The 26176-nt window shown below is 31.5% G+C and overlaps 1 protein-coding gene across 8 annotated transcripts in view; it reads left to right on the forward strand.

Moving 5' to 3' along the window:
- The first annotated feature begins 2860 nt into the window (after nt 1–2860).
- Nucleotides 2861–26176, forward strand: part of LOC136989236 (transcriptional adapter 2-beta-like) — a 69682-nt gene continuing 46366 nt past the window's right edge. The window contains exons 1-4 of one of the 8 annotated variants that reach the window (XM_067287335.1): nt 2861–3149; nt 10236–10295; nt 10428–10484; nt 25684–25784. In XM_067287335.1, coding sequence (XP_067143436.1) covers nt 3015–3149; nt 10236–10295; nt 10428–10484; nt 25684–25784 — 353 coding nt within the window. In that variant the 5' untranslated portion in view covers nt 2861–3014. Of the gene's footprint in view, nt 3150–4486; nt 4687–10235; nt 10296–10427; nt 10485–19681; nt 19796–25683; nt 25785–26176 lie in introns of those variants that run through there. The other 7 variants (XM_067287341.1, XM_067287338.1, XM_067287342.1 and 4 more) reach the window with 7 other exon arrangements.

Raw genomic sequence — 26176 nt, forward strand, 5'->3', positions numbered from 1 at the left:
TCGTTTCACTTTCCGGCCATTCCACTTACCGACGTTCTACTTATCGACGCTCTACTGTAATAAAAATTGATAATATAAATTATTTTTTAAAATTCCCTTTAAACTTTAAATTTTAAATAAACATTGCAGAATGTATTATTATATATCGTTATAATATGCTTTAATATAACGATATATAAAATTAGTTACGCGAAAAATTGAAAATAATGACGATTATATTAGAGATTTACAAATGGAGTTAGTCGATTTGGCCTGTAAACGGCTCAATTATTACAAAGAATTGCTTTTAGCCCTTGGTTTAATTAAATTAATTAAATATCTACTAATGTGGGGTAGATAATAAGGACTTATCCCACCAGTGATAATAAGCACAAATATTCAAGTATCAATGTACTACTATACATTTAACGAAAACAAAAGGGGTGTACATTAAAACTCGATTAGATGAGTAATTAACATAAAATAAACAAAATGCATCTCGGACTATCAAAATAGTCCCTGTTCAGTTGATATTAATATAAAAAGGTTATAATCCTTAAAATTATACAAGACAAAGACAAACAAACTTCCATAAAGGTGTGATCAGTGAACATTAAATGGGTGCAGAGGAGACTCTTAACAATTTATATTATTATTATTAATATAATTAATATTAAATAATTTCTAATGCTTCGATTGCGATCAGAATTCGTCAGTCATTTTCACTTTCGTGTAGCGATCTCACATGCTCAACTCAAAGTGAGTAGGAACTCACATGGTGAGATGGGAAAGCACGTGAGTTATAACTCGAGACTACCAATTTGACGTCAGAGTGTGAGATGGTACCACGTGACACCTTCAACACGTTGGGAGTTGTAACACGAAAAACTTGAGACTAAGGGCCCAGGATACATCCGACTCGTGCTGTTGAGAAGCTTCTAGAAAGTGAAGATATCACTAGAATAGATTGGCCAGCGTACTCTCCTAGATAAAGCAGCTTTTACGTCCGCTACACGTGTAAAGCAAAATGGACGCTTGTGTATATAATACGATATTATGCTGCGAAAATAAAAAAAACTTGAAGTAACTATTGATAAAAATATCATGGCAAGATTAAATTTTATAAAATGACTCTGAAAGTTATCTAAAGAATAAGAAAATACTATCTTTTTAAGTATAATTATATATCTTCAAGTGGCGTAGCGACGGGAGTGCAAGGGGGTGTTTTTTTTTAACTCTCCACCCTGTGGGCACTAAGAGGGCCTCTTTTAGTAGGCCCATTATGGGTTCGGCCAGGCCCACAATGGGGCGAACGGATGGTGAGGGACGGGGCCCGACATATCCGAACGGACACCCCCCGAAAAATTCCTGGGGATTATTCGACCCGTTTGGATTCGATTCCGGGTCCTCCAGAGCGGTAGGCTGCCACCTTGACCGCTGGCCATCCGGCCATCAAGCAGGTTTGATCGTCCTTCCACTGCTCGCGCTTCCAAAGAAGAAAATGGCTGATTTCCTAGACGAATGACAAATAAATTGTGTATATATGTTGTATGTACTGTACTTTTGTTAATAATCTTTTACGTAATTTAATAATTCCTGAATTTGTAAATAGCGAGGTTGAGGCCGAAGTTTTAAACGCGAAAACGTGTACGTCGGACGTTCAGCACCGCTTTCTTGTATGCCTAGAAGTTTGACAATGGCGTTTGGAACTTCGAGCATGATTCCACTGACTTTCCAAACGCCATTGTCAAACTTCTAAACATACAAGAAAGCGGCGCTGAACGTCCGACGTACACGTTTTCGCGTTTAAAACTTCGGCCTCAACCTCGCTATTTTCCGTAGCAAGTCGTCTCGCCGCCATTTTATAAACAACACGCATCCACTCTGGACAGAAGTCGCTCGCGAGTTGGACGCGTGTACGAAGACTTTTTCCGCTCGCGGTTGCTGGACGCTGCCACGTAGGACGTACCCTTACACGAATTTTACTGTGTGGTGTTTCCTTAGGAAAAGGGTTCCACACACATTTTTTTTTTTTTTTTTTTATAACAATGACCACATTTATTTCATTAGTCTTCCAATATCCACGTACTGTACAACTGACTACAAATTGACAAACGACGAAACTCGGGTTGCGTTCAGTAGCTTAACCGCATCAAGAATACATACCAATGAGAATCAATTCTTTTTTTACTTTTCGTGTTGCCAACATCGACACTTCGTCGATGGTGGTGCCTCCTTCCACCACAACTGTATATCTACATAACAACCCAGAAAAGATTTAAAAAATCTGTGTAAAAAGAATTTCTACAACGTACGAGTTCGAAATAGTCCCAAGGATTTTAATTTTTAAAAACATTCTTATGCTTTAGAAGAAATAAGAAGCGTTCTGGACAAAAAAGGATCGATCTGATGGAGAATCGAATTCGGACTTTCCCGGTGAGTGAATATTCGGAGCAATTGTTCCCGTAGACGATAAAATTAACTCCTGCAAACTTTACACGGACAATGTCCTGCTAGTGTCGAACCGAGAAAATTTAAATCACAATTGAATCCTTGCACGGTTCATTACCGAAGCGCCGATAAGGAAGTCGACGAGTGAACTCTCCTAACCAACGCAATTAAACTCAAACGACAATACTCTAGTACGTGACGTAGGTATATTACGTACGGCGCATAAATTACGTAACATATTCTATTAATGTTTTATACAAGTAGTAGAAATTATTCTGTAGTTATTATAAAAATATCAAAATTTCGAATTTTTATATAGTTTTATGCAGGGGAAAAAAATCAAATAAAAAAAAGAGAAAAAATTTCGTCAAAATAGTGTCGCCATCTGACGAACGACGAAGTAATTACCGCGGAAACGATCGGACGTGCTTCGCAATGTGTTGTGGGTAACGGTATTTGATTGGTGATGCACTTTGGGAATTAGTGTTTGTGAAATAAGATGGCGTTGAATGTAGAATCGCTCGTATGCATTACGTACGACTAATGGCCAGCCCGTCTGCTCGGCGATATATCAGCGGATCGGAATGAGACTCACCACATCTTACAATCTTCTCACCGCAGGTGCTATTGTCAAATATCATTGTAATTATTGTCAGGAAGACATTGCGGGAATCAGAGTCGAGTGTGCCGATTGCTCCGATTTCGATCTCTGTTTACAAGTGAGTCTCTAGATTGATCTAGATTAAAATCGTTTCCTTAATACGAAACACGGTGAGACATTCCAACACTCTTCTCTTTTTACCTTTAATTATTAATCTTTGCTTATTCGTAGTTCGTTACTCACTAACTGTAAACGAAACATTTAAGTGCTCTTTACACCATTTTTAAATATTAAGTCATTTTAATTTATTACCATTTTATTGCACGAGAAAGTTACTATTTGAATAAAAACAATTTGAAGATGTGTACAACATACAATGAACCGGTGTCTTGCTGGGGTGTTGATGCCAGTACTGTTTAATAAGTTGTTCTTGAATAAAATTAATCGAATGTTAGCTGTGACGTAGTAATGACGTAATTCGACAATAGTAATAATTTAAACGTTTGCTATTTCGGTTGCTTACGTTATGCACTGATCGAAATGCTCGGGTAGACGCTTCTTTCTTCAATAAAATTTATTTTATTTGTTGTTTGGGCACCTGGGCGGAACAATCGTTTTGAAATTTAAAAGGGGGACGTCGGGTGTTTTGCTGAGTAGATCGGCTTTGGTGGCCGAATCGACGACTTTGTCGGTTTGCTTACTTCAACATGTCGGAGCCGCTTTGCCGGACGGCATCCCCGCCTCGCAAAACCCGGGCCCGGCGGAAGGAACGCGCGGTCCCAGCGTTGCGACGGACGGCCTCCGAAATCTCTGTTGGGCGGACGATGTACCGGATTATGGGTTTCTCGCAAACTTTTCTTAAAAATCTTTGCTATTCTTTTGTAGACTTATTTTGCATTCTTAATCTCTTAAACTTGTAGGTGACATTTAGCAGTTTCCCATTTTTAGACAGTAGTCTGATACTCTGCATCGAACATTGGTAGATTGATGCTTGCAGTTCTTTCTTGCATAATGGAGAAGAGATGTTATAAATTTCGGAGACTTGTGAAGCGGGAAAGAATAACACGAGCAGAACGAATATTGTTGGGAAAATTGGCAAACGTCTCTCGAAAAGTTTAGATAGTGTAATTGGTAGTCTCTTATGCTGGTGTGCAGTACTTATGGTTTTGAATTCCTCTCCACACCAAATTTTTTCTTCTAGCTTTAGATTAATTAATCATTAATTTATAATTATTGAATTTAGTACAAAATGTCACCAATACTTCTGGATTATGCTTAATTATAAAATGCAGTAAGTCTGTTTAAATTGAAATTGCGCAGTACCAATTTTTTAAAACGGGTTTCGGTATTTTTTATTATTTTTTACGTTTAAACTATACCAGATAAATGTCACATAATTATGTTCATTTTTTATAGTAAAATCACTTTTATATACATAGAAAAACATTTTTTACCAGGTTTATGTAAATTAATTCAAAATGACTTTAACTGATCTAATATATAAATGGAAGTATTGAAATGCAAGAATTAAGAACTTGTGCTGGGTATTCAAATACTTGGATGTGATCTTTGTAAGCATGCATGACATCAAACAAGCCAATTCAAGAATCAAGAATTAGTCTCTCTCTGTCGCTGGAATTTCTAATAGCATTATGGTAATATAGAGATCAAGTTGTTCTGTCATCCGAGTTTCTGAAGTATTACCTTCTCAATACTGGAACAAATCACAAACACACTTTAAACAACCTTTAAAGTCTTTATATAAGGTATGTAAAGTTTTTTTTTTACATTAAAATTTATGTTACTGGAGTTTAAAGGTTGTTTAAAGTGTGCTTTTTGAAGAATTTTAACGTAATGTATTGTTGAATTTGATCTCTGTAATTATCAACATGTTAATTAACTTTTTCTCGAATACTCTGTACTAGATAGTAACTATTCCACAGTCTGTACAAGGCAAATTGGCAGCACTTTCTTACTTTATTCTCATTATTTTTAATGAATTACATTCATTACTACTACGAATGAACTTTGTTTTTAGCATCGAGTTGCCATTCGGTTCTTAAAAGTATTTGGTTTTACACTTGGTAAATTCCAATAAAGACTGGAATTAACACAGACCTTATCCCCTCATCACATGACCTTTGTTTCACGAAGAGGTTCAAAATCGTTCTTGAAATACAGTCTATCTTTCTCTGTGTTGTTATACCTAGAGATAATTTTATTTACTTCTGCACAGTAATTAGAATTTTAATTTTTCACTTTATTTGGGTTATATTGTTTTTACTCAAAAACTTATTTCCGCATTGGACAGGTTTTTGGCATATAGTAGAATTTAACGTAGTGGGTGCTTCCAGTTGCTAAGCACTTTGCTTACTTCGCTAAATTTTGCTCATCAGCCGAACTTGCAACTATATAATGTATAACAAACGATAGAAGTGTAGATGAAAATGAGCAGTTATTTATTGTGACATCGTCACAATGCTGGGCTGAAAATTTTAATCATATTTTTTATTTGTTTAATTTAAAATATATACCAGGCATGGGCAAATGCGGCTCTTTTTGAGTTACATGCAGCTCTTGCTGAAAGTGTTAATTTCTGTTTTTTTTATTATTAATTTTACAATTTTATTTTTATAATTTTGTGAAAATATGTTTATTAAAACAATTCAATATTTGTTTTATATTATTTTTATATTATATAATAAAATTGCGCACCTTACCATACTATTCGCCACGACAGTACAGAACTGCGGCTCCCATGCATTTTGCAAACTTACATTTCGGCTCCCACTGAACTCTTGCTTGCCCACCCCTGATATATACTTTCCACCTCAAATTAGTACTAGGGTTGCCACCTCATAACTTAGTCTCACCTGAAGACAATGATTTAAGAAACCAAAAAAACCTGGGGACGTTTCCGTAGAAGTCTCAGGAGGTGAAGGGTCTAAAGTAGGGTGAATACTAGCTGGCCATATATTTCTAAATATTTTTCAAAAATTACACATTTTATTGCGATTTCCGACCCTTTGACTTAATTAAACGTATATATAATAAAATCTATTAATTAAAAAAATTAAAAAACTATTGGATGTTGTTTTTGACATCAGAAAGTAGCTTTAAATAACTTTACTGAAGTAAAATCCGTGAACTAGAACTTTAGAACGATGAATGAAATTTGATTTAAAAAATTCCATAAAGAAACAATTAAGCGTTAATCGTGCATCATTAAAGGTTGATTAAAATCACGATAAAATTTTTTCGCGCAGGTAAAAATTTTTGAAAAAATTTAGACTTAAAAAACATTCGAAAATCAAAAAAAAAATATATTTTTTTGAGGGTCCAACAAAATCGTTTGTTATATAACGCTATTTAATCTGCTTGAGACTCACTAGAGCATGGGGCGATAGGAGTAACTATATTCTATAACTTACCATTAATCATCAACCAACACAAGCACTGATTACCAAACTGTCCCCTATGTAGGCTATGTCATGTCACTCTCAATAGACATCTCTTGACGGAACAGTCACAAGAGAGAGTACAACGCACGCAGCAGCATTGCGCCTATGCCAGTTATAGACGTTATGTATTTAAGCCAACGACCATCACACTAGTAATTCGGTACACGGGGGAAGAAATATATGCGACGGTTTGCATATAATTTTGTACATATTCATTTCAACTTGCACAACCCGGAGAAATATTAATTAACCTCGAGCCCGGAGATAACTCACTGAATCCCGGAGTCTTCGGGTCAAACTCGGATCGGTGGCAACCCTAATTAGTACTATAGTGTCTTGCCCCTGTACATCTTACTTTTCTGTTAGCAATGGAGTTGTGCCAGTCATCTATCTAACTGCTTTCAGGGGAAACTTTTGAATTGAAATAATATGACTTTCAGTTTGCATTGCAAGTTCGTGTATAGTTAATCGAGGCCTCCTGCCTCAAAGCTTTTCATATCTGGTCTGTAAATTTATTTATGTAACACTGTTCTTGACATTAAGATGGACGGACAGATGTGAGTGGAAATTTATAGGTCTACAATTTTTTCAAATTGCAGCCCAGTCATCAGTATAGCAAATACTTTCTGGTCTGTCTATAGGTGTTTTGCATCTGCCTGTTCCTGGTATGATGAGGCTTCTTTTAATTCTGCATCTGGTACCTGGGTGATAATTTAGCATTCTTAAGACTGATCAGTTTCAATTGACAGGGATTTATTTATTGATATAAAATAGAGCCAATGTGATAATTTGAGAACATTTACAATACTAAATTTGTAGATAAAAATTTTCCCAAACTGTTTTAGTTATGGAACATTTTCCATTTTATAATATATTGACATAACTTATTTCTGTTGTGACTAGTTTTTAAAATAAAAAAACATAAAAAAAATTAATGCTCAAATGCATTTTACTGTTGGAATTGCACTATACTGAATATTTTTTCTAGTTTGGCAGGGTTTTGGCTGGTTTGTTTTTCACGGGCTTTTTTTTTTTAAACACAGATAATTGCTCTATTCCGAAGATTTTTCCCATTTAGGCAGGTTTCCATTTTACTCAGGTTTCATTTTGGACAGATTTTACTGTACATGCTTGTTAAGGTTATCAAATTTTTAATTTTTCTTTATAGGTTAATGTTACCTATGGTTCCAAAATGGCGGCTCGCTTCTGATTCAAGGGAACAGAAGAAAGAAAACAGTGGGGACGCATGTTCTAACCTAACTTATTCTAATAAATTACCATAATTATTACCAACCAAATTATTAGAATAGGTTAGGTTAGGTTAGAACGTGCGTCCCCACTGTTTTCTTTCTTCTGTTTCCTTGAATCAGAGACAAGCCGCCATTTTAGGAACCATAGGTAACATTAACCTCTTTATATTTAACATTTTTTCAGCTTCTTTTGAGTCATCTTCAGTACAAACTATTTTACATTAGATATTCTAAGAACAACACACAAAAATAATTTAAATTTGAAGTTTAAGTTTTGTTTTGTATGCTGTTTATGAACTTTAATTCAAATGTTGGAAGAACATTCCCATTGGTCAAATGAATGATATTCAAAAAAATTGATTTTTACATCATATTGAATTGTGTTTGAATCTGCCTTGAAGAGAAATCGTACAGGATGGCCTTAAGGATGGCCTTAGACAGACTAAAAATGTTTAGATGTTTAAAAGCTATTGATTGAAAATTAAAATTAATTAGTAATAATTTCTAAACAATACAAATTTATTTTAAAAGGAAAAAATAAATTGCATTTTAATGGAATTGGTGTTTGTATTTTTGAATCACAAATTTGTTTAATATTATGTGTAATGCTGTAAAATCGAACCCTCAAGTAAGATTATCATTATGTGGTTTTCTATATTTTGATTTTTTTTCTAATATACTACAACAAAAACTGTGTTGCACAAATAAATTGTAATAAAAGGAAATAATACTCAAATGAAACCAACAGACTGCTTTATTCAGAGAACTTTATAGATACAAATTGACCAGAACCGAGTGCTTTCAGAACTGTGGTCCATCTTCAGGGTTCATCACTTACTAAAAATTTGTACCAAATGGAATATTTAAATATATTTAGCATTCTTTTTAATGTTCAGTTTTAGACACATGTTCAAGTATTTCATTTTAGTAGTGATGAACACTAAAGATGGAGCGCAGCTCCAAAAGTGCTTGGCTGTAATCAGTTTGTATGTGTAAAGTTCTCCAAATAATGTAGTTTGTTGGTTTTGTATTAACCAACCATTCTACTCTAACTTCTTAATGGGTTAATACTCAGATTGTACATTTACCCTTACTGGAATACTCTTCTATTAAGATATTCCAAAAATTATTTGGCAGAAGTTTTTTCTAGTGTGTCCTGACATTTCTTAAAAACTTTTACTCCAAAAATTATGGTACAAGTACAGGTCACAGCAATCAAAATAGGTCAGTTATAAACTGGTTGACAGATAAGCTTTAAGTTGGTGTACTGTTATACTAGCTGCACCAGACTTTATTGCTGAAAAATAGAGCTATTGAATGTTAAAAATACAAATATTTATTAAAAACAATAGTAACAATTATCACTTAAAAAATTACATGCAACAAATGAAATTCAGTGACAATTTCAATTTTGATAATTTCCAATATCAGTAACATCAAACATTACTATCATCATCAATATTAGTCAGTATTTGTTTTCCAACTTGCATATTGGGAAATATTGTATTGCTAGTCAATTATTTGATAATATCAACTGTCATTAGTTCAAATAATGCTGCCATCTGCAAATTGATTTGTAAGTGAAGTTGAAATTTTAACACATAAGTCACACTTTTGTATAAGCTGAAATCTTCCTTTTCCAATGTAAAAACAACAAGTAAGTCATGGCTTATACTCCAAAAATGATCTTTATCAGGAAGTAAGTTATAACAGTAACATTTCATGTGCATTTTAAATTTGAGAAGAGGAATTAATTAGTTGCAAGGTGTCAAATCTAGTGAGTAAGGTGGATGGTAAAGCTGGTTTGACACCATTTTTGGCCAAAAAATTTTGTGCGAGCGTCAGTCTGTGCACCAAAGCATTATTGTACAGCACTAGTACACCACAGCTGTCAGTTACAGGCCAAAGCAATCATCATTTAACAGAGATGATTGGTTTGGCATATAATTAATATTGTCATTGAATTTTGCTATCTGTGATATAGTGGATTAATTTTGCCACTTATATGTGTAGACCTTTATTCACTATAAAATCATTCTAATATGTCAATAAATAAGATGTTTGGAAAGATCATCTTATACATTTATTGAATATTTCAAGGTTTTTGAAAGTTTCTTTTTGTTAACACGAATTTCATTCCAAAGTTCCGAGATATCAAAAATACTTAGGATAGTAAACTATGATTAACTTTTTACATTCCGTCGGCTTACTTCGCATACCTTGTATCTCCAAATACCACGTATTTGAGATTATTGTGTCAACATAATCAAAATGGTATGACACGTCTGTATGGTTAAAACCTCATGTTTCTGGTGTGTTTAATTTTAGAGAGGCAAAAATTCATTGTCACAAATGCAATATTTCTCTCAAAAACCAGTTTTAAATGTCTCCTGTAAAGATACAAGGTTTGTGAACTAGGCCAATGATTCATCATTCTCTTAAATGTTTCAATAATTATTTTGTTAATAAATTTATTTATGTAATTATTTCCAGTGTTTTGCTTGTGGAGCCGAAATTGGAAATCATAAAAACAAGCATAGTTATCAGTTGATTGTAAGTAATATTATCTTTCCTGTATTTTCTTTCTTTTTGCTTAAATGAAAGTGATGTCATTAATACACTTATGATTAACTGTATCGTAGAAGTTTCGGTAAATTTATATGCTCATTATCATCATTTTTAAAGTCTGTTGTAGACAGTGGACACGACAAGAAACCTCCAGAAGAAAGCACGAATTGTCTAGTAAGTTAGTGAAACTTTGTACAAAAGTTCTACATCTTTTATAAAGGATATCACAAATTAATTTATATGTATATATATTTTTTTCTTTGAAAGTTAAAATTGTTTTCCTTTTATGCACATTCTCATTATTAGGTGATTTTATAAAAAATTGTATTAATTTAATTGAATATTTTTAATTAAAACTGTGTAAGATCTTTGATTATAAATTACAACTATTGAACTGAAATGAAATATTCACACTATAATAATTCTCATTACTTTTTAAATTTTGAACTACAGGTACTCCTCACTTTACGACCGAGTTCCGTTCCGACGACTACATCGTTAAGCGAATTGGTCGATAAGCGAGGAGCTTGCGCCAGGAATATTGGATCGTCGTAAAATTATACAAATTATGCAACAAACTTCAAATTTATTCATAAAAAGACTATTATAGTACACTATTAGCTTATCATAGTACTATAAGACAATTATAGTATGTGCAATCCAATTATAGTACGCTTAGTGCGCATGTCACCATTCGCCACTGACCTTCACTCGAGATGAGAAAGGGGATCCCCGAATTGCAGGTCAAAACTCAATTGGTCGTAAGTGCGAGTGGTCGTTAAGCAGATAGGTCATAAAGTGAGGAGTACCTGTATTCAATTCATTGTCATTCAGTTTTAAACAAGATATTTAAGTGAACATTTTTTCTACTTAAACTGGCTGATACAAATCAAACAAAATACAAATTAAATCATTAAATACTAGAAATTAACAATCTTTAAACATAAAAATAAATTGAAGTTAAAAATAAAAATAAGCATTTATTTTTTACTACAATTATTTTTAATGCATAGGAAATGCATATTCCATGCGGATTCCATATCTGATGTGTGAAAAATTTTTCATTTATTGGATATGGAATCTGAATCCTTAGTACTGATACATACACTCTTCCCTGACAATTTATATATATGATTCAGATATTAAGATGTACTCTTCATTGAAAAATGGCATATTTTTGTTTATAGTAACTTCTCTGAATTTAATCAGTGTATATTGTCATCAAAAAATATTTTATTATAAGAAATATAAAGACTAATAAATAAAGATTTTGAAATTTACAAACAATGAATTGATATTTATGAAATATTATAAATTTCAATTTTGTTCATTTATGTCATAGTTAGATGGATGATATTAAAATGTCTTAATATTGATGAAGAATTGTGTGAAACTTGTAACATATTTAGATGTTTGAACTCAAACTGTTAGGATAAACTTATCAAAATGCTTATTCTTTATCAAAAGAACAAATATATTGATTAACCTGAGTGATTCTCAAACCCGACACACCACACTTACGTATCACAAGAAATGACTAAGCGTACTTTCATATTACTCGCAGTATGCTTAGTCATTTCTTGTGATACATAAGTGTAGTGTGTCGTGTTTGAGAATCACTCAGGTTAATCAAAATATTTGTTCTTTTGATAAAGAATAAGCATTTTGATTAACCTGAGTGATTCTCAAACACGACACACCACACTTACGTATCACAAGAAATGACTAAGCGTACTGCGAGTAATATGAAAGTATACTTTAAAAATGAGAATAAGTCCATTTGTATAAAGATTTATTACATCTAAGACTGAATAATAGCTAGGCTCGGCCCCTAGGGTAACGGTTATTATTGGCTATTCATATGTCGACATATTTTGATTTTTAATTTTGTACCCAAAATGTGCCAGAAAAACTACATTTTTTGATCAGAAAAGTTTGAGAGCCGCTGCCTTAATAGTTTTCGTTTAAATGTTCCGACGATGATTCTATTTGTAATAGCTCGGCAACATCTTTCTTCGATGATGGTTATGTTACTAAGTTTTATATTTGTCGTGCATATTATCATATATTTTTTAAAATTCAGAATATTACTTTTCATATTTTCAGAATTTATAGAAGTAATTTAGATTAAAAAATTTTTTAGACTCCTTAACTTATCAATGTTTTGACTTGTTTAAATTTTTTTTTTTTGGCATTACATTATATTGAATGTAATATGATTAAAACAAATAAAATATTTTTTTACTTTTGAAGGACTAGAAGTATAAAAGTCCAATGCACTGGATTTTGTATTTTTTACTCTAGAAAATAAAGCATATTGAAGCATTTATTTCAGGCTGTCTCTTGTCAAAGTTGTTGTAACACCTTATGCATATCAGTCTGTGATATTTTTTATTAATGCACAGCCATTTTATAGTAGAGCTTGTCTAACAGAATGTGACAAAACACCGTCACAAAGGAAAATTTTCTGTTTTAGTAAGCTTCCATCTTTTAGAGGGTTATTGTTTTTATTAAATTTATTTCATTATTAATGCAGAAAAAAGAGAGAAATGGAAAAAATGTCACAATTTATATTTAGGGTGCTTTTTCAATGCGAAGGTCCTCTAACGTCTTTTACGATGTGTTTTATATTTTGCAAAACATGTCAAAAATACCAAAATGTGTATGCCGTGCACAGTGGAGAAAATCTGTGTAAAAAACAAAAAATAAAGCATGTTTTAATTTCTTTATTTTCTACAATGTACAACAATGAGCATCAATGAAGTTTGACCATCCTAACATTGGAAAAACATGAATAAAAAATCATATAAACAAATAAGTGCAAGTGTATTATTAAACATGTTACTTTGGTAATAACATGTATCAAAGTATACAAAATAATATATACACATCTCAATTTAGTACAATTTCATTGTGGTACTGCATCCTTCCTTCCTTTTATTACAGTGCAAGATATTCTTATATCAAAGCAGCTAGATTTTCTGTGGTTGATGTCAGAATCACCATCCGTTATTGCTATAAGTTTTTACGGCTTTGTTCTGCCTTGGTCCAGATGATTTCGATCCGACCACCTTGATCTGGATACTTATTTTTCATATTTAATATGAAACATTAACTGATTCAATCATAAAACAATTCCATTTTGTTATTGTCCATTTCAACTGGGCTCTTGCCCACAAGACAAGGTGACACATACCGATAATACTTAATTGTCTTTATTTGGCTTTGTAAATTATAAAGTTTAGTTTTCTGATATATCTTCTTTGAATATTTCCTTAACTAAAGCTTTTAACTTAGGCATGGAAATGTTTGTTTCCTAGAATATTGCAATGCACTGGTACATTTTATATGCACTTAGAATCTGTTTCTTGCCTGGAAATGATGTATAATTTCAGTTTCTTTGTAATGCTTAAGAATGTCATTGATTGTAGATGTAGACAAATATAGTTTGTCTTTGAAGAACTTATCACTTTTGTATACTTCTACACCAACTACCTTTTCTCATGGCATTTGGCAGCAGAATTATGTTTTATGTTCTGTTTTTCACTTTTTATCTTAGCATATTCGGTAATAAGCAACCTTTGCACAAATTTACATATTTAAATGTGTTGTTTTACACACAGAACACGCATAATTACCAGAAATATCTAATTCTTATTTTCACTGATTGTCACTTATTTCCTGCATCCGGTTTGAAAAAAACCTTAGTAAACCACTTTTCATTTGGTGCATTGACTACGTCATTGCTCTTGTTTGTTTGTTGGCATCTTTGTTTACATTATATTTTTAAAACAAAATTACGTGAATTAAAAACTTGCACCTTAACTAACTCCACCAAAATTTTAATAAACCAAAGTGTTTTCGACCCCTTTGATGGATTTGTTTCAGTTGCTTAGAATGTATAAAAAGAAAAAATGTATTCAAAATATGTGGGTGATTCAAAGATAAAAACCATAACTTAAAAGAACATATAACATAAATTATTTACAATCATTTATGATCTTTGCATTTTATGATTTAAAATTTGTGATCAAACATGTAACCGTTATGTATTTTTATGTTATGGTTTTATTTTTTGAATCACCCAGATTAGTTCATTTTTATACATTGTAAGCAACTGAAACAAATTTATCAAAGGGATAGAAAACATTTTTGTTCTTTAAAGTTTTATTGGAGTTTGTTAAGATGCTTGCTTTTCAATTGAGTTAATTCTCCATTTGTGATTATTTTTGAATAAAATTAAGTGGTTGAACTTTATTGATGTTATGGTTGTAGCATTTGTTATGGCCCACTGGCAGCCGAGTGGATAAAGCCACCGAACACTGGAAGTTGGTCCCGTGTTTACACCCGACCGCTGGACTGACCATATGGAGTTTTCCAAGTTTTAAACTGTGGTCAGTTTCATACAGAAAATCTCTCCCAGGAGGCATCTTGTAGGTTACCCGTGTTGCTTTTCCTTGTCCCATGAAACAAAACCATTTGTAAGTTAGCACTTAATCTGCACTGGTACTAGTTGCTTTGTCTTTTGTCCAGTTGATACAGAAAAGGTAGAAGTGTTTCGTTCTAAAATGTTTTTCTATGTTTCTTTCATTTCATTCAGCAAAACAGTCCTGGTAAAACCATTCTTGTTGAAACTTAATAATTTTCATATAACTTGAAAATTTTAATAAATTTCATTTTTAGTAATTATTTAGATTTTTGGCATGCACACTTTCTCCCACCAAGATTTCCAGACAATTCAAATACAGTCTGAATAAAGAAAAGAATTATAGATTACAATGCTTGTCACCGAGAAGTGGACAAGGGGCCAAGCCTGCAAGTTACAACATTACTTACGATTTAAAATGTAGCTGCTGTTTTGAAAAATTCCATTTTTTTACTCACATTAAGTTATGCGGTCGGTACCCAAAAAGTGTGTTGTTTTTGGTTTATAGCAATGATTCACATAGTAAATTGTTTTTTTCCGTTTTGTAGAGGACTCATGCTGGACAAGTTTTACCGTATTATGACATACGACACATTTCACAACCATAAATAAATCAAAATGTCAAACTGATGAAATTAAGAAACAATTTTGAAAATAATTTATTGGAAATTTTGACTTTTGAGATTAAAATAACTGAATATCTATTAGATATACTGTGCTTATATAAGACTTTTAATATGAATTATGTTGAATATAACAATATAATTTTTTTAAAAATATTTTTCTTGCTCACTTACTAAATATATTTTCATTTAAAAATTTTTCATAATTGATAAATAACTATCTTTTAATTCATATATTATTGGGTTGTTTGGAAAGTAATTTCATTTTTTTTACCAACGGAGGGATTAGTTGTATTTTTACCTGCCAATTTCGTTCTAAATCATGTCGTCGTCATATATTTTGACAGCTGACATTTCAAGGCTTATTTGTAAAAAATGTTTGATTCTTTGCAACTGTTTTTTTTTTTTGGTGTTCCATCAAATGTGGAAAATCAAAGCATCATTTTCATCATATTTTGTGGGTTCCACACATTTAAGAACGTGTGGAATCCACATATTGAGGAGATTTGCTCCGTTGCATCAACATCTGTGATTTACTTCTCAAACGTCAAGAAAATGATCATTTTTGAAGCGAATCGTAACTGATGACAAAAAACGAATTGTTTACAACAATGTCGAACTCGAGCGATCGCAGAGTAGAAGAGATGAGCCGGCTCAAAGTGCTTCGAAAGCCAATATCAAAAAAAGCGATGCTCTCTGTTTGGTGGCATTTAAGGGAATTGAATTTTTCGAGCTTCTACCAGACAATTCCACAATTGATTCAGAAGTGTACTGCCATCAACTGGACAAATTGAGTGATACCAACAAACAGTAAAGGCCAGAATTGATCAACAGAAAAGGTGTAGTGTTTCACCACGATAATTCTAGACCTCGCACAAGTTTGGTAACTCGTCAGAAGCAGTTGCAGCTTGGATGGGATGTGCTACCACACCCACCGTATTTGCCAAATCTGGCACCCTCGGATTATTACCCATTTCGGTCTTTACAAAACTTTTTAAATGGTAAAATATTCGCTTCAAACAAGGATGTCAAAAATCACTTGGATCAGTTTTTGTAAGCAAAGATGAGAACTTTTATGATTGTGGAATCATGCTACCACCAGAAGATATTGGATCAAAATGGTCAATGTATAATTCAATAAAATATTTATATATTATAAGAAAATCGTTGTTTTGTTTGTGGAAAAAAAAAAGAAATTAGTTTCCAAACAACCCAATATTAAATTTTGTAAATAGAAATATTAATGAAATTAATACTTTTGAATATAATGGCTCAATTTTGATTGAATTTAAATAACTTTAATATTATACATGAACTAAATGAAAATCCTTTAAATAGCATTTAAATATTTTATATGTAATTTCATAAGCATTTTTAATCTTTTAAGTTTCTATTTAAAGTGTTTACATTGGAACATATCACTTTAAAATTAATTTTGTTAAAATAAGAAGTAAAAGCTGATTAAATTAAGTATAGAGAATAAATATAAAGAATCAAATAAAGCTATTCAAAATCAATTTTTAATAAATTAGCTGAATGTTATGTTATTAAATTTCTTAAATAGATATTTCGTTAATAAGGATCAAGAAAAGTATATATTTCAATCAAGTTAATCATAGACGAGACGAAAGATAAAAAGAACTCAATTTCACACTTTTTTTATTTAACGATTCATATTCATTTTGTACAGATGCATTTCGACGTATTGTCCGCTTCAGCTAAAAAAGAAAAAAATCTTATAGTTTAGGTATACAATATTCTAAATTCATAAATTTGTCAAGTTGACAAATTTAAGAAGTACAACATATTGTCCTCTTTGTCAAAACACTTGTTTTGTATAATTTATGTTTTTATAATATTGTATACCTAAACTTTAAGATTTTTGTCTTTTTTAGCCACAGAGGACGATACCAGATACTAGATAAAGCGAGAAGGCCTTAACCGTTGGTATAGCCAAGGATAGGTGGGGGAATAAAGGTAAAGGAGAGGGGGGAAGAGGGGGAAGGACAGGTGAGAAGGAAAGAGTGGGAGAGATCTCATGATGCCTGGCTGGGAACCATTTTCAACCAAAAGGGGTATACCTAGTGCTACGCATAGAATACCCAATACACTGTGCAAACAGAACAAACACAGACACAATAATACAATAACAATGCATATACACTATGTGTACATAGATTAAATAGAACAAAATTACAACATAAGTGTGAGCTGACACAATTATAGTTACCTAAATATAAATGGGGGTAGATTCCGAACACGAAGAGGACAATACGTTGAAATGCATCTGTACAAAATGAATCTTTGAATAAAAAAAGGGTGAAATTGAGTTCTTTTCATCTTTCAACTGGTCAATGGTTATTTTATTAAAATATATACTTTTCTTGATTCTTATTAATAATACAACAGCTCCCAAATTTCTGTTTACACTGATAGAAATTTTATTTCACTTACAGATTTAATCTCCAAATACATTATAGTTCATTGTAAGATTTCAAAATCACTATTTACTATGTGTTCATGCTTAAACTTAATTTTATTTCTGGTCTCTTATGCTAGTCAATTTGCATATTATGAGAGTTTAAGTTTTGATTTAGAAATATTTAACAAGTGAATCTAATTCTGGAATCCTGTAAATATTATAGCTTGTGGACATAAATTAAATTTCATTAAAATTTCTATTTTTATATTATATTTATTTATATATATTGTTTATATTATAAAATTACCTATATATATATATATATAAAGTAGATTTTGTTGTTAATATTAAAAATTATGTAAAATATAAAGTTATGCATTATTTGTAAGAAAAAATATTATTCAAAAATTGTCGTTATATATCAATAAGAAAAAATGATAAGCAAATTATTTATGCGTAAACAAATTAGTAGCTATAAAAATAAACTTTAATAAAATAATTTATTTTTCAAAATTGTCAAAAATGTAAAGTCAATCGGTTAATGTTACCTTAGGTAGCCAAGATGGCAGCTCGTATCTGATTCCGGCAAGGAAACAGTGGGATGCACATTCTAACCCAGTGGTTCTTAACCTGGGTTCGACCGAACCCCTGGGGTTTGGCGAGTCAGGCTCAGGGGTTCGGCGGATGTCAACCACCTGACGTCATCGTGACGTAGAAACCGTATTGGTTTCGAAAACTAATGCTACATAACATGTGTTCTATTGGGAAATATGCCTATATTTCCCAATAGAACACCTATTATACCTATGTTTTGAATTTGAAAAATTATATTTTATTTTTCCAATTAAAAGGGGTTCGGTGAATGCTTATATGAAACTGATGGGGTTCGGTACCTCCAGCAAGGTTAAGAACCACTGTTCTAACCTAACCTATTCTAATAATTTGGTTGCTAATAATTATGGTAATTTATTAGAATAGGTTAGAACGTGCGTCCCACTGTTTCCTTGCCGGAATCGGAGACGAGCCGCCATCTTGGCTACCTAAAGTAACATTAACCAGTTAATTTACAAAACAGAGTTTATTTGTGTAGTAATCATTTAAAATTATAATTATTTACAACTGAAGTGATGATATTTATTGCAAATAATTTTATTCTCTAGAATTTGTCACAAGACAAATCCTGAGGTAAAATATAAAAATGCATAACTTTATTTCAGAAATATTTTAAAATTTGATAAACAATGGAATAAATATTTATTTATATTAAATTATAATTAAATTCATTTCATGTAATCTAATTGATTATTCAAAAACGAGAACATTTGTTTTCTTTTAATTCATATCTAATAAATATTATTTCCTTTGTGCAAATCAGTGGAAAATGGTATTTAATATTTTAAAGTTCTATTGAATTTTTATAATTTCCATAAATGAAAGCATGAAATTTAATTTAATATATGAAATTTATTAGTTTATTGATTTATAAACTACAATTTCAATAAAGTTACGTCTTTTAAAAAGAAAGATAAATTACTAGTTGTTTAGAACAATAACATTTTCAATAATTCTATGTCTAAATTTTTATACGACGGATTTCGTGTAGCTTTTAATTTTAAAGGTTTCGTTCGCGTATTAATTAATCCGAGAATCGCAGACGGTAATAGAATTACCGAAAATGTTATTTTCTAATTAAATCGGTAAGTTTTTTGGTATTTTTTCAAAGCCATAAAATTACTGAAAATGCAAAACAGAATGTTGAATGTGTTTAGAATCAACATGAAATATACTTATTCACTTTGCTTCTACCACATAAATTATTAACAGTTTTAAATATAAAATAATTACAGGATTAATGCAAAATTCAAGGTAGTATATATTCATGATTCAAGTTTTTCTTAAGGATTAGGAAGATATTAACAAAGATCAAGGAGGGCAAGGAAACCTTATTAAACTTGATTTCATGATGAATGACAAGCTCTCCAATAAAAAGAAAAGAAAGGGAGAAAATGAACTAGTTAGTACATGTCATTTGTTTTTTTATATTTTTTTAGCATTCTTGTAGAAAAGTTGTTTCATTGTTTTTATCGTTGACCAATTTTACTTTTGCCTTTCAAGAAGCCAATTTAAATTATACTACTATTTCATATTTTATCTCATGTAAAAAAAAAAAGACGATCTATCTGTTTTACGTTTAAACAAATCTTCCGTACGTAATTTAATATAAGAACAAATTGTACAGGATAAGAAATTAAGGCTTTCTGACTGTTTATTCAATCTTTACGTACTCTATGTACAATTACGTTTTCGCTTAATACACGAACGTCTTGCTAAAAATTTGCACTAACAAATATAATTTGGCAGTCGAATTATCTTTTATCGATAATATGTAAGCTAAAAGTTAAATTATCACTGTCTGTATGTATGTTTTGGATTTACAGATAGAATTTAGTCCAGTCGAGAGTTTAGTTCTATTTGCGAACTCGACTTAATACATTCCGAGTTTAAATATTATCAGATATTCGAACGATAACATTGATTGAGGCATTTTAATTTACTTTTCTGAAGATGACTAAATATACAGTCAAAAACACCTTACAATTTTGAATTTCCATTTAGCTCAATTTTTTTCAAGCCTCAAAATAATTTGGATAACGATTTAAACACTATATTAATAATATCTATCGTTTTGATATTAATTATGCTAAAAATGTTTGCAAAAAGTCTAAACTTTGTCGTATATTAACGACAAATTATAAAATCCTTAATATTTTAAAAATTCTTTTAAGTAAAATGTCGCTTTTTAAGAAACTTATATATTTTTCTATCTAAAATTATGTTTTTGTTTGTTATTTTTCTCTTTATTTTATTTTAAAATTTTGAAAATTCATTATATTATTATTATTTGACATACAGTCAAACCTGTTTTTATGCGGGGGATAGGGACCGCATTTAAAAAACGCATTAAAAAAATCTCACGAAACTTCACGAATGGCTGTAAATAATAGTTTTCGCGACACAATTAAAAAATATTTTTTTTTATGCGGTCAACAGGGACCGCATAAAAAAAGTCTCACATAGAAAATAACTCAAAACCGTACGAAATAGAATTTATTGACAACAGATGTCAGCACTTGACTGCATCGTCTGGTCTATCGTCTGTTTTACATATTTTTGTCCAGGTGGTGTTTTGTTGACTTAAAAAGTAAATTATTTCATTTTTCGCATATTCATGCAATAATATTACTATAATAAGTGCATTTATGCTATAATAAGTTTATTTAGCTATAATAAGTCAACGTGAGACATGACGAATCGCACGAGACTAGTCGCCAACTATACCGCACAAATAAAAAATCGCACAAAAAAAACCGCACAAATTAAAAATTCGCATTAAAAAAATCCGCACAAATAAAAACCGCACATAAAAAGAGCGCATAAAAACAGGTTTGACTGTATTTATTTGATTAAGAATTTTGAACACAGAAGGCTTCAGAATTTTATATAAATATTAATTTTAGAATTCAGAATGTTAGTTTTGTATTTTAACTTTCTGAATACGTTGAATGGCAAATAATTAAAGTTTATCAACTGAATTGTTTTATTTAGTTACTTGCTATTGGTAAATAGACGGTATAAAAAGGTAATTTTTTGCTATTTTGTAAATAAATTCTAGTGTAATTAAAAATGTGTTTAAAATGGAACATGTGTAATAATACTTAACCACCGATTTAGGTTTTTAAGGTTTAAAAAGTAAGATGAATTCGTGTCTATTTCTATTTTATTTTTCTGTTCTAATAGTTACACTTAAAAAAGCTTATATCATTTGCTTATCTTTGGCCAATTCCACTCTTCACTCTTCTATCCAGTACAAATAAAGAACACACTTCAAATATTTTTAGATATATTCAAACTAAGCCGAATTTTTTTATTTTTCAAACAAAAGCTAGATTACAATTAGCTCTAGTTGTTGTTATAAATTTTTAAATGAGTAAAATGCTTTGTCATAATGTTTTTGTGATTTTATTCTCCATGTGATTTCTTCCTAAGTAGGTATTTTTACATGCAAAGTAAATAGCTGAAACAACTTCTAAATTCTGTTGAGTTCAGTTGGAAACTGAGAAGTGTGTTAAGGATAGAAAATCTCAAATTGTTTTTCTTTAAAATTACGAAAGTTTAGTTTACATAATAAATTATTTTTTTGAGTCATTTAAAACAAAAAATAATTTATAATAACTTGGATAAATTGCTGTTATATAATTGAAACTATGATTTTCCATTTTTTGCTTGAAGTATCAGCAGAATGAACACACAGAGTTTTAGATTTGATGAATATTAAAATTAAACAGTTTAATATACTCTCCTCAAAAGTGAAATCACAACACCATGAATGAATGTACTTAGTCACATGCACATTGCCAGACTGGTAGAGATGACAGAGATATGCAAGTTACTAAAAGAACAAACAAACATATTCATCAGACACCTGTTTATTCGTTACGAATATGACCTGAATATAACAAATATACAGACTGCTGTCGGTGAGGCAAAGTATCAATGAGGTGACTTATAGTTGCCCAAGGTATCTCTTGCTAAGCTGCATCCACTGTGGTGTGCACGTCATCTATGATATGTGATAGGGTCCCCTGTGCACTTTACGTTAGATGAGATCCCGTGGGTGTTTGATAGACGAGAGATATGACAAGACCTCTGGCCAGAAAAGGATGTGAATTCCATTCGGTTTGGTGAGATTTTACCGTGTGATGTGTGGTCGAGCATTATCTTGCCGGGAACATTGTGTCGGGTGCGGCATGCACTGGTGGCGGAACCATGGACCCACAAGTTGTACACCGTACTGGTCTGCTGTCAGAGTACTGTCCGTCGATTGAATATCATGCTCAGTATATGGGCTGGTGTGACTCTTGGCAGAAAGGGCTGGCATATAATGTTCCCTGGGATCCCACCACATCTATCCATGGCCATTATTCCTCCACAGACAGAAGTGGAATTCATTCATAAACAATACTTGATGCTATTCAGTTGTCCAGTTGCAATGATGACGACACTTGATGGATAGTTAATGGCACTTGGTTGCTGGTTGCCATTCATGCAGCCTGACTTTTTGCAACCCATTGCGAATGGTTTGGGCGGAAACAGATGCACTTGTCAACAGCAACGGGTGACTTTGGATGTTAGTGTCCGAGTGAATGGTTCTTGATGGGTCATTCGGCAAATCTGCCGGTCTACATGCTCTGTCGTGCGTTGGTGCAATCCACTCCCTCTTTGGCACGTTCACAGATGTTCCTACGCCCATCGGGCCATACATCACTGGATAGCACTCTTGTCGTGCCCAACACACGTGGCAATTGCAGGCTTTGACAAACAGGTCGCACAGTTCCAGGATGGGGTCTCATTCCCCGACCATTGACCAGTGGTATTTGGCTCATTGTCATCTCCGAAGCATTTCTATGCTTCCTTGAAAGTTTGGCTGCCACCAACTGTCACCAATAGAATTTATGGCCCAAGCTGGTTGCCAGTCTTTATAGTCCAAAAGTAGGTACTAAATGACCCAATACATTTGCATATCTCTGTCACCTCTACTGGTCCTGCAATTTGCACATGGCTATGCACATTTGTTTGTGGTGTTTTGATTTCACTTTAGCGGAGTGTATTAGTACAGGCTATGCATAAACAATGTAATTGAAATGTTCATTGCAAATTTAGAATTGCTGGAATATTTCTTTCAAAACTCATCTATAGATATGCCCATAATATTTTAGTATTTTAGGATAGAGAATATAATAACATTCTGAAAAATTTCAAGTCAGTTTGGAAATATTTGATAGAAATTTAAACTTTGAAGAGATGCTAGGAACAAAATCAGTACTGTTCTTTCAAGATCTATTTAGATATTCTCCTTTGCTCTGTCTGCAATTGATGCAAAGTTTTGTTTTTAACTTTATAGTCATAAAGTTTCATTTTATATTTAAAATATCTGTTTCAGTTTTTTTTTCAAAAGATGCAGCAGATGTAATTCCAACAATAATAATGGATGTCATGCATGTAGTTCTTACTCTAGATTTAACTCAAAGTAGCAAATGCAGTCACGAATAACACAAGATCATTATTAATGAAAAAGTTTACATCAAAATATATACAGAAACAAAAATATTTATAAATCATTTCTTTTTTTTTTAAATCCTTTTTCTGTTTCTTATAATTTTTTTCTAATTATATTTATTTAAATTTATTAAGTTTGTTTTTTTATATTGAATTAATTCTTATCCATTGTTGATGATTTACAAAAATTTTAAAGCTCAATCTACGAGAAAATTATGCTTTATTGAAATTAATTATTTAAATATTTAAAATTTAAGTGATTTTTTTTGTCTCGAGCCTTAAATAGTTTAAAGATAAAATTTTATAATTTTCGGGGACACAATAACTACTGCTCTTGAAGATGATCTGGTGAAGCTCAAAAGTACTTGGGTTTTAAATATTTAAAGAATTCATTTCAATAAAGCATAATTTTCTTCAGAATGTGATTATTTGAATGAAATACGGGATGTTCGGAAATTTCCGTTACAAACTTCTAGGACTTGTAGAGGGGAGTGAGTACATAATATTTTGATTAGGAACCCGTGTCTGGAAACGTACCATTTCCGTTCTATGACGATTTCAATTCAGATGTTTAACTCTTCCACTTCTGCTTGAGGAATTTGAATTAGCCATGACACAGTGCAATTACTAGGAAATTTAATGATTCTACACGTCATCCTGTCTACCCTATTGCATACCAGGACAAGCAACTCTGAGACTTTTCTCTTTCCCTCAGCAGAAGTGGAAGAGTTAAACATCTGAATTGAAACTGTCGTAGAACGGAAACGGTATGTTTCCGGACATGGGTTCCTAATCAAAACATTACGTACTCGCTCCCCTCTACAAGTTCTAGAAGTTTGTAACGGGAATTTCCGAACGCCCCGTATAAATACAAAAATAACAAGAAGAAAAGCAGTCCCTAAATAAGTACATCAGATCCTTTTTAAAACGAGATTAATATCACAATACGTATAAAAATGCATTTGATCTTTTTGGGAACGAAAGACATTTTTTAATAATATAGTTAAATGTGCTTCGATGCGCTCAAACTTGGTTAATTCACTTGCCATCATATCAAAGGATTCAATTTGATCTTTCATTAAGGAATAAACACTATCAATTTGAGTCTTGACGTGTTTAGTAGACATAAATTTACATTATGTGATAAATGGCCGAGTTATTTATATTAACAATTAATTGTTATTATTTTCTGAATGTTTGTAATTTACTTATTTTAAATTTTTTGAATATTATAAATTTATTATTATTTTTAAGTAAAAAGATTAGTACTTGGGATATGATTGATCATTTTATTAAAATTGTGTGGCAGATTAATTAAATTATATGAATTTCAAGACTATTGTTTTCAAGCACATCATTAATTTGAGATATAAATGTTTTTAAGAACTATATATATATATATAAAAACATTTTTATATGTAAGATTTTTTATTTTATATCATTTTCCATTCAGTTTACCCAGTATATTTCTTTTGGTTAAATTATTTAGTATTATATATTAATATCTATATTCGGAAATCATCTTAAATGTTTCAAATTCTTGTACAGTAACGAAGTTGGCAAATAGAAAACAATGTAGAGACTGCGGTAGAAACAAAGAGAAATTTAACTTGTTCTTATAATTATAATAATTTTTAATTTAGAAATGTCTGTCTTTGTTAAATATTAATGTATACGGAAAATAATCAACTTAAGTATTCTGAATATTTTAACAAGTTTATTAATTTTGATTGTTGCCTTAAATCCAACAATTTCCAATAGACTTAAAAAATGTATATATTTTAGGATTGTGGTAATGTTCCAGTCTTTCAGTCTCCCAACGCTTGGAAAGCGAAAGAAGAAATGATGCTTTTGGATGCAGTCGAACATTATGGATTTGGCAATTGGTAATTATTCCTCGTTACGATATTAAAATTTCTATTATAGACGGAGTAAATTTTTTATTGAAAATTTAATTTTTATTTACTCTTTGACAATCACAAATTTACTTAAATTTGCATTTAAAATTAGAGTTTGAGTAAAATTTTGTATCCTTGATAGTATTAGAATTGAAAATGGTGGCATTTTTTTGACTCCTTAAATTAACAAAAAGTAACATTTAAAAAGTCAATCTACTTTAAGAGACACAGTCGACTCCGCATAAGTCGACACCCGGAGAACTCATCACCGTAGGTTAATTAGTCAGCTTTCTGTGGTCCCGGCCGACTTACATAGGCAATAATGTTATTAACGTTAAAAAACATCGGTTTACTCAACATCGTTTAAGTCGTCACCACTG

The sequence above is a fragment of the Centruroides vittatus genome, unplaced genomic scaffold (assembly GCF_030686945.1).
Source record: "Centruroides vittatus isolate TY-2023 unplaced genomic scaffold, ASM3068694v2 scaffold_450, whole genome shotgun sequence".
Classification (NCBI taxonomy): domain Eukaryota; kingdom Metazoa; phylum Arthropoda; class Arachnida; order Scorpiones; family Buthidae; genus Centruroides; species Centruroides vittatus.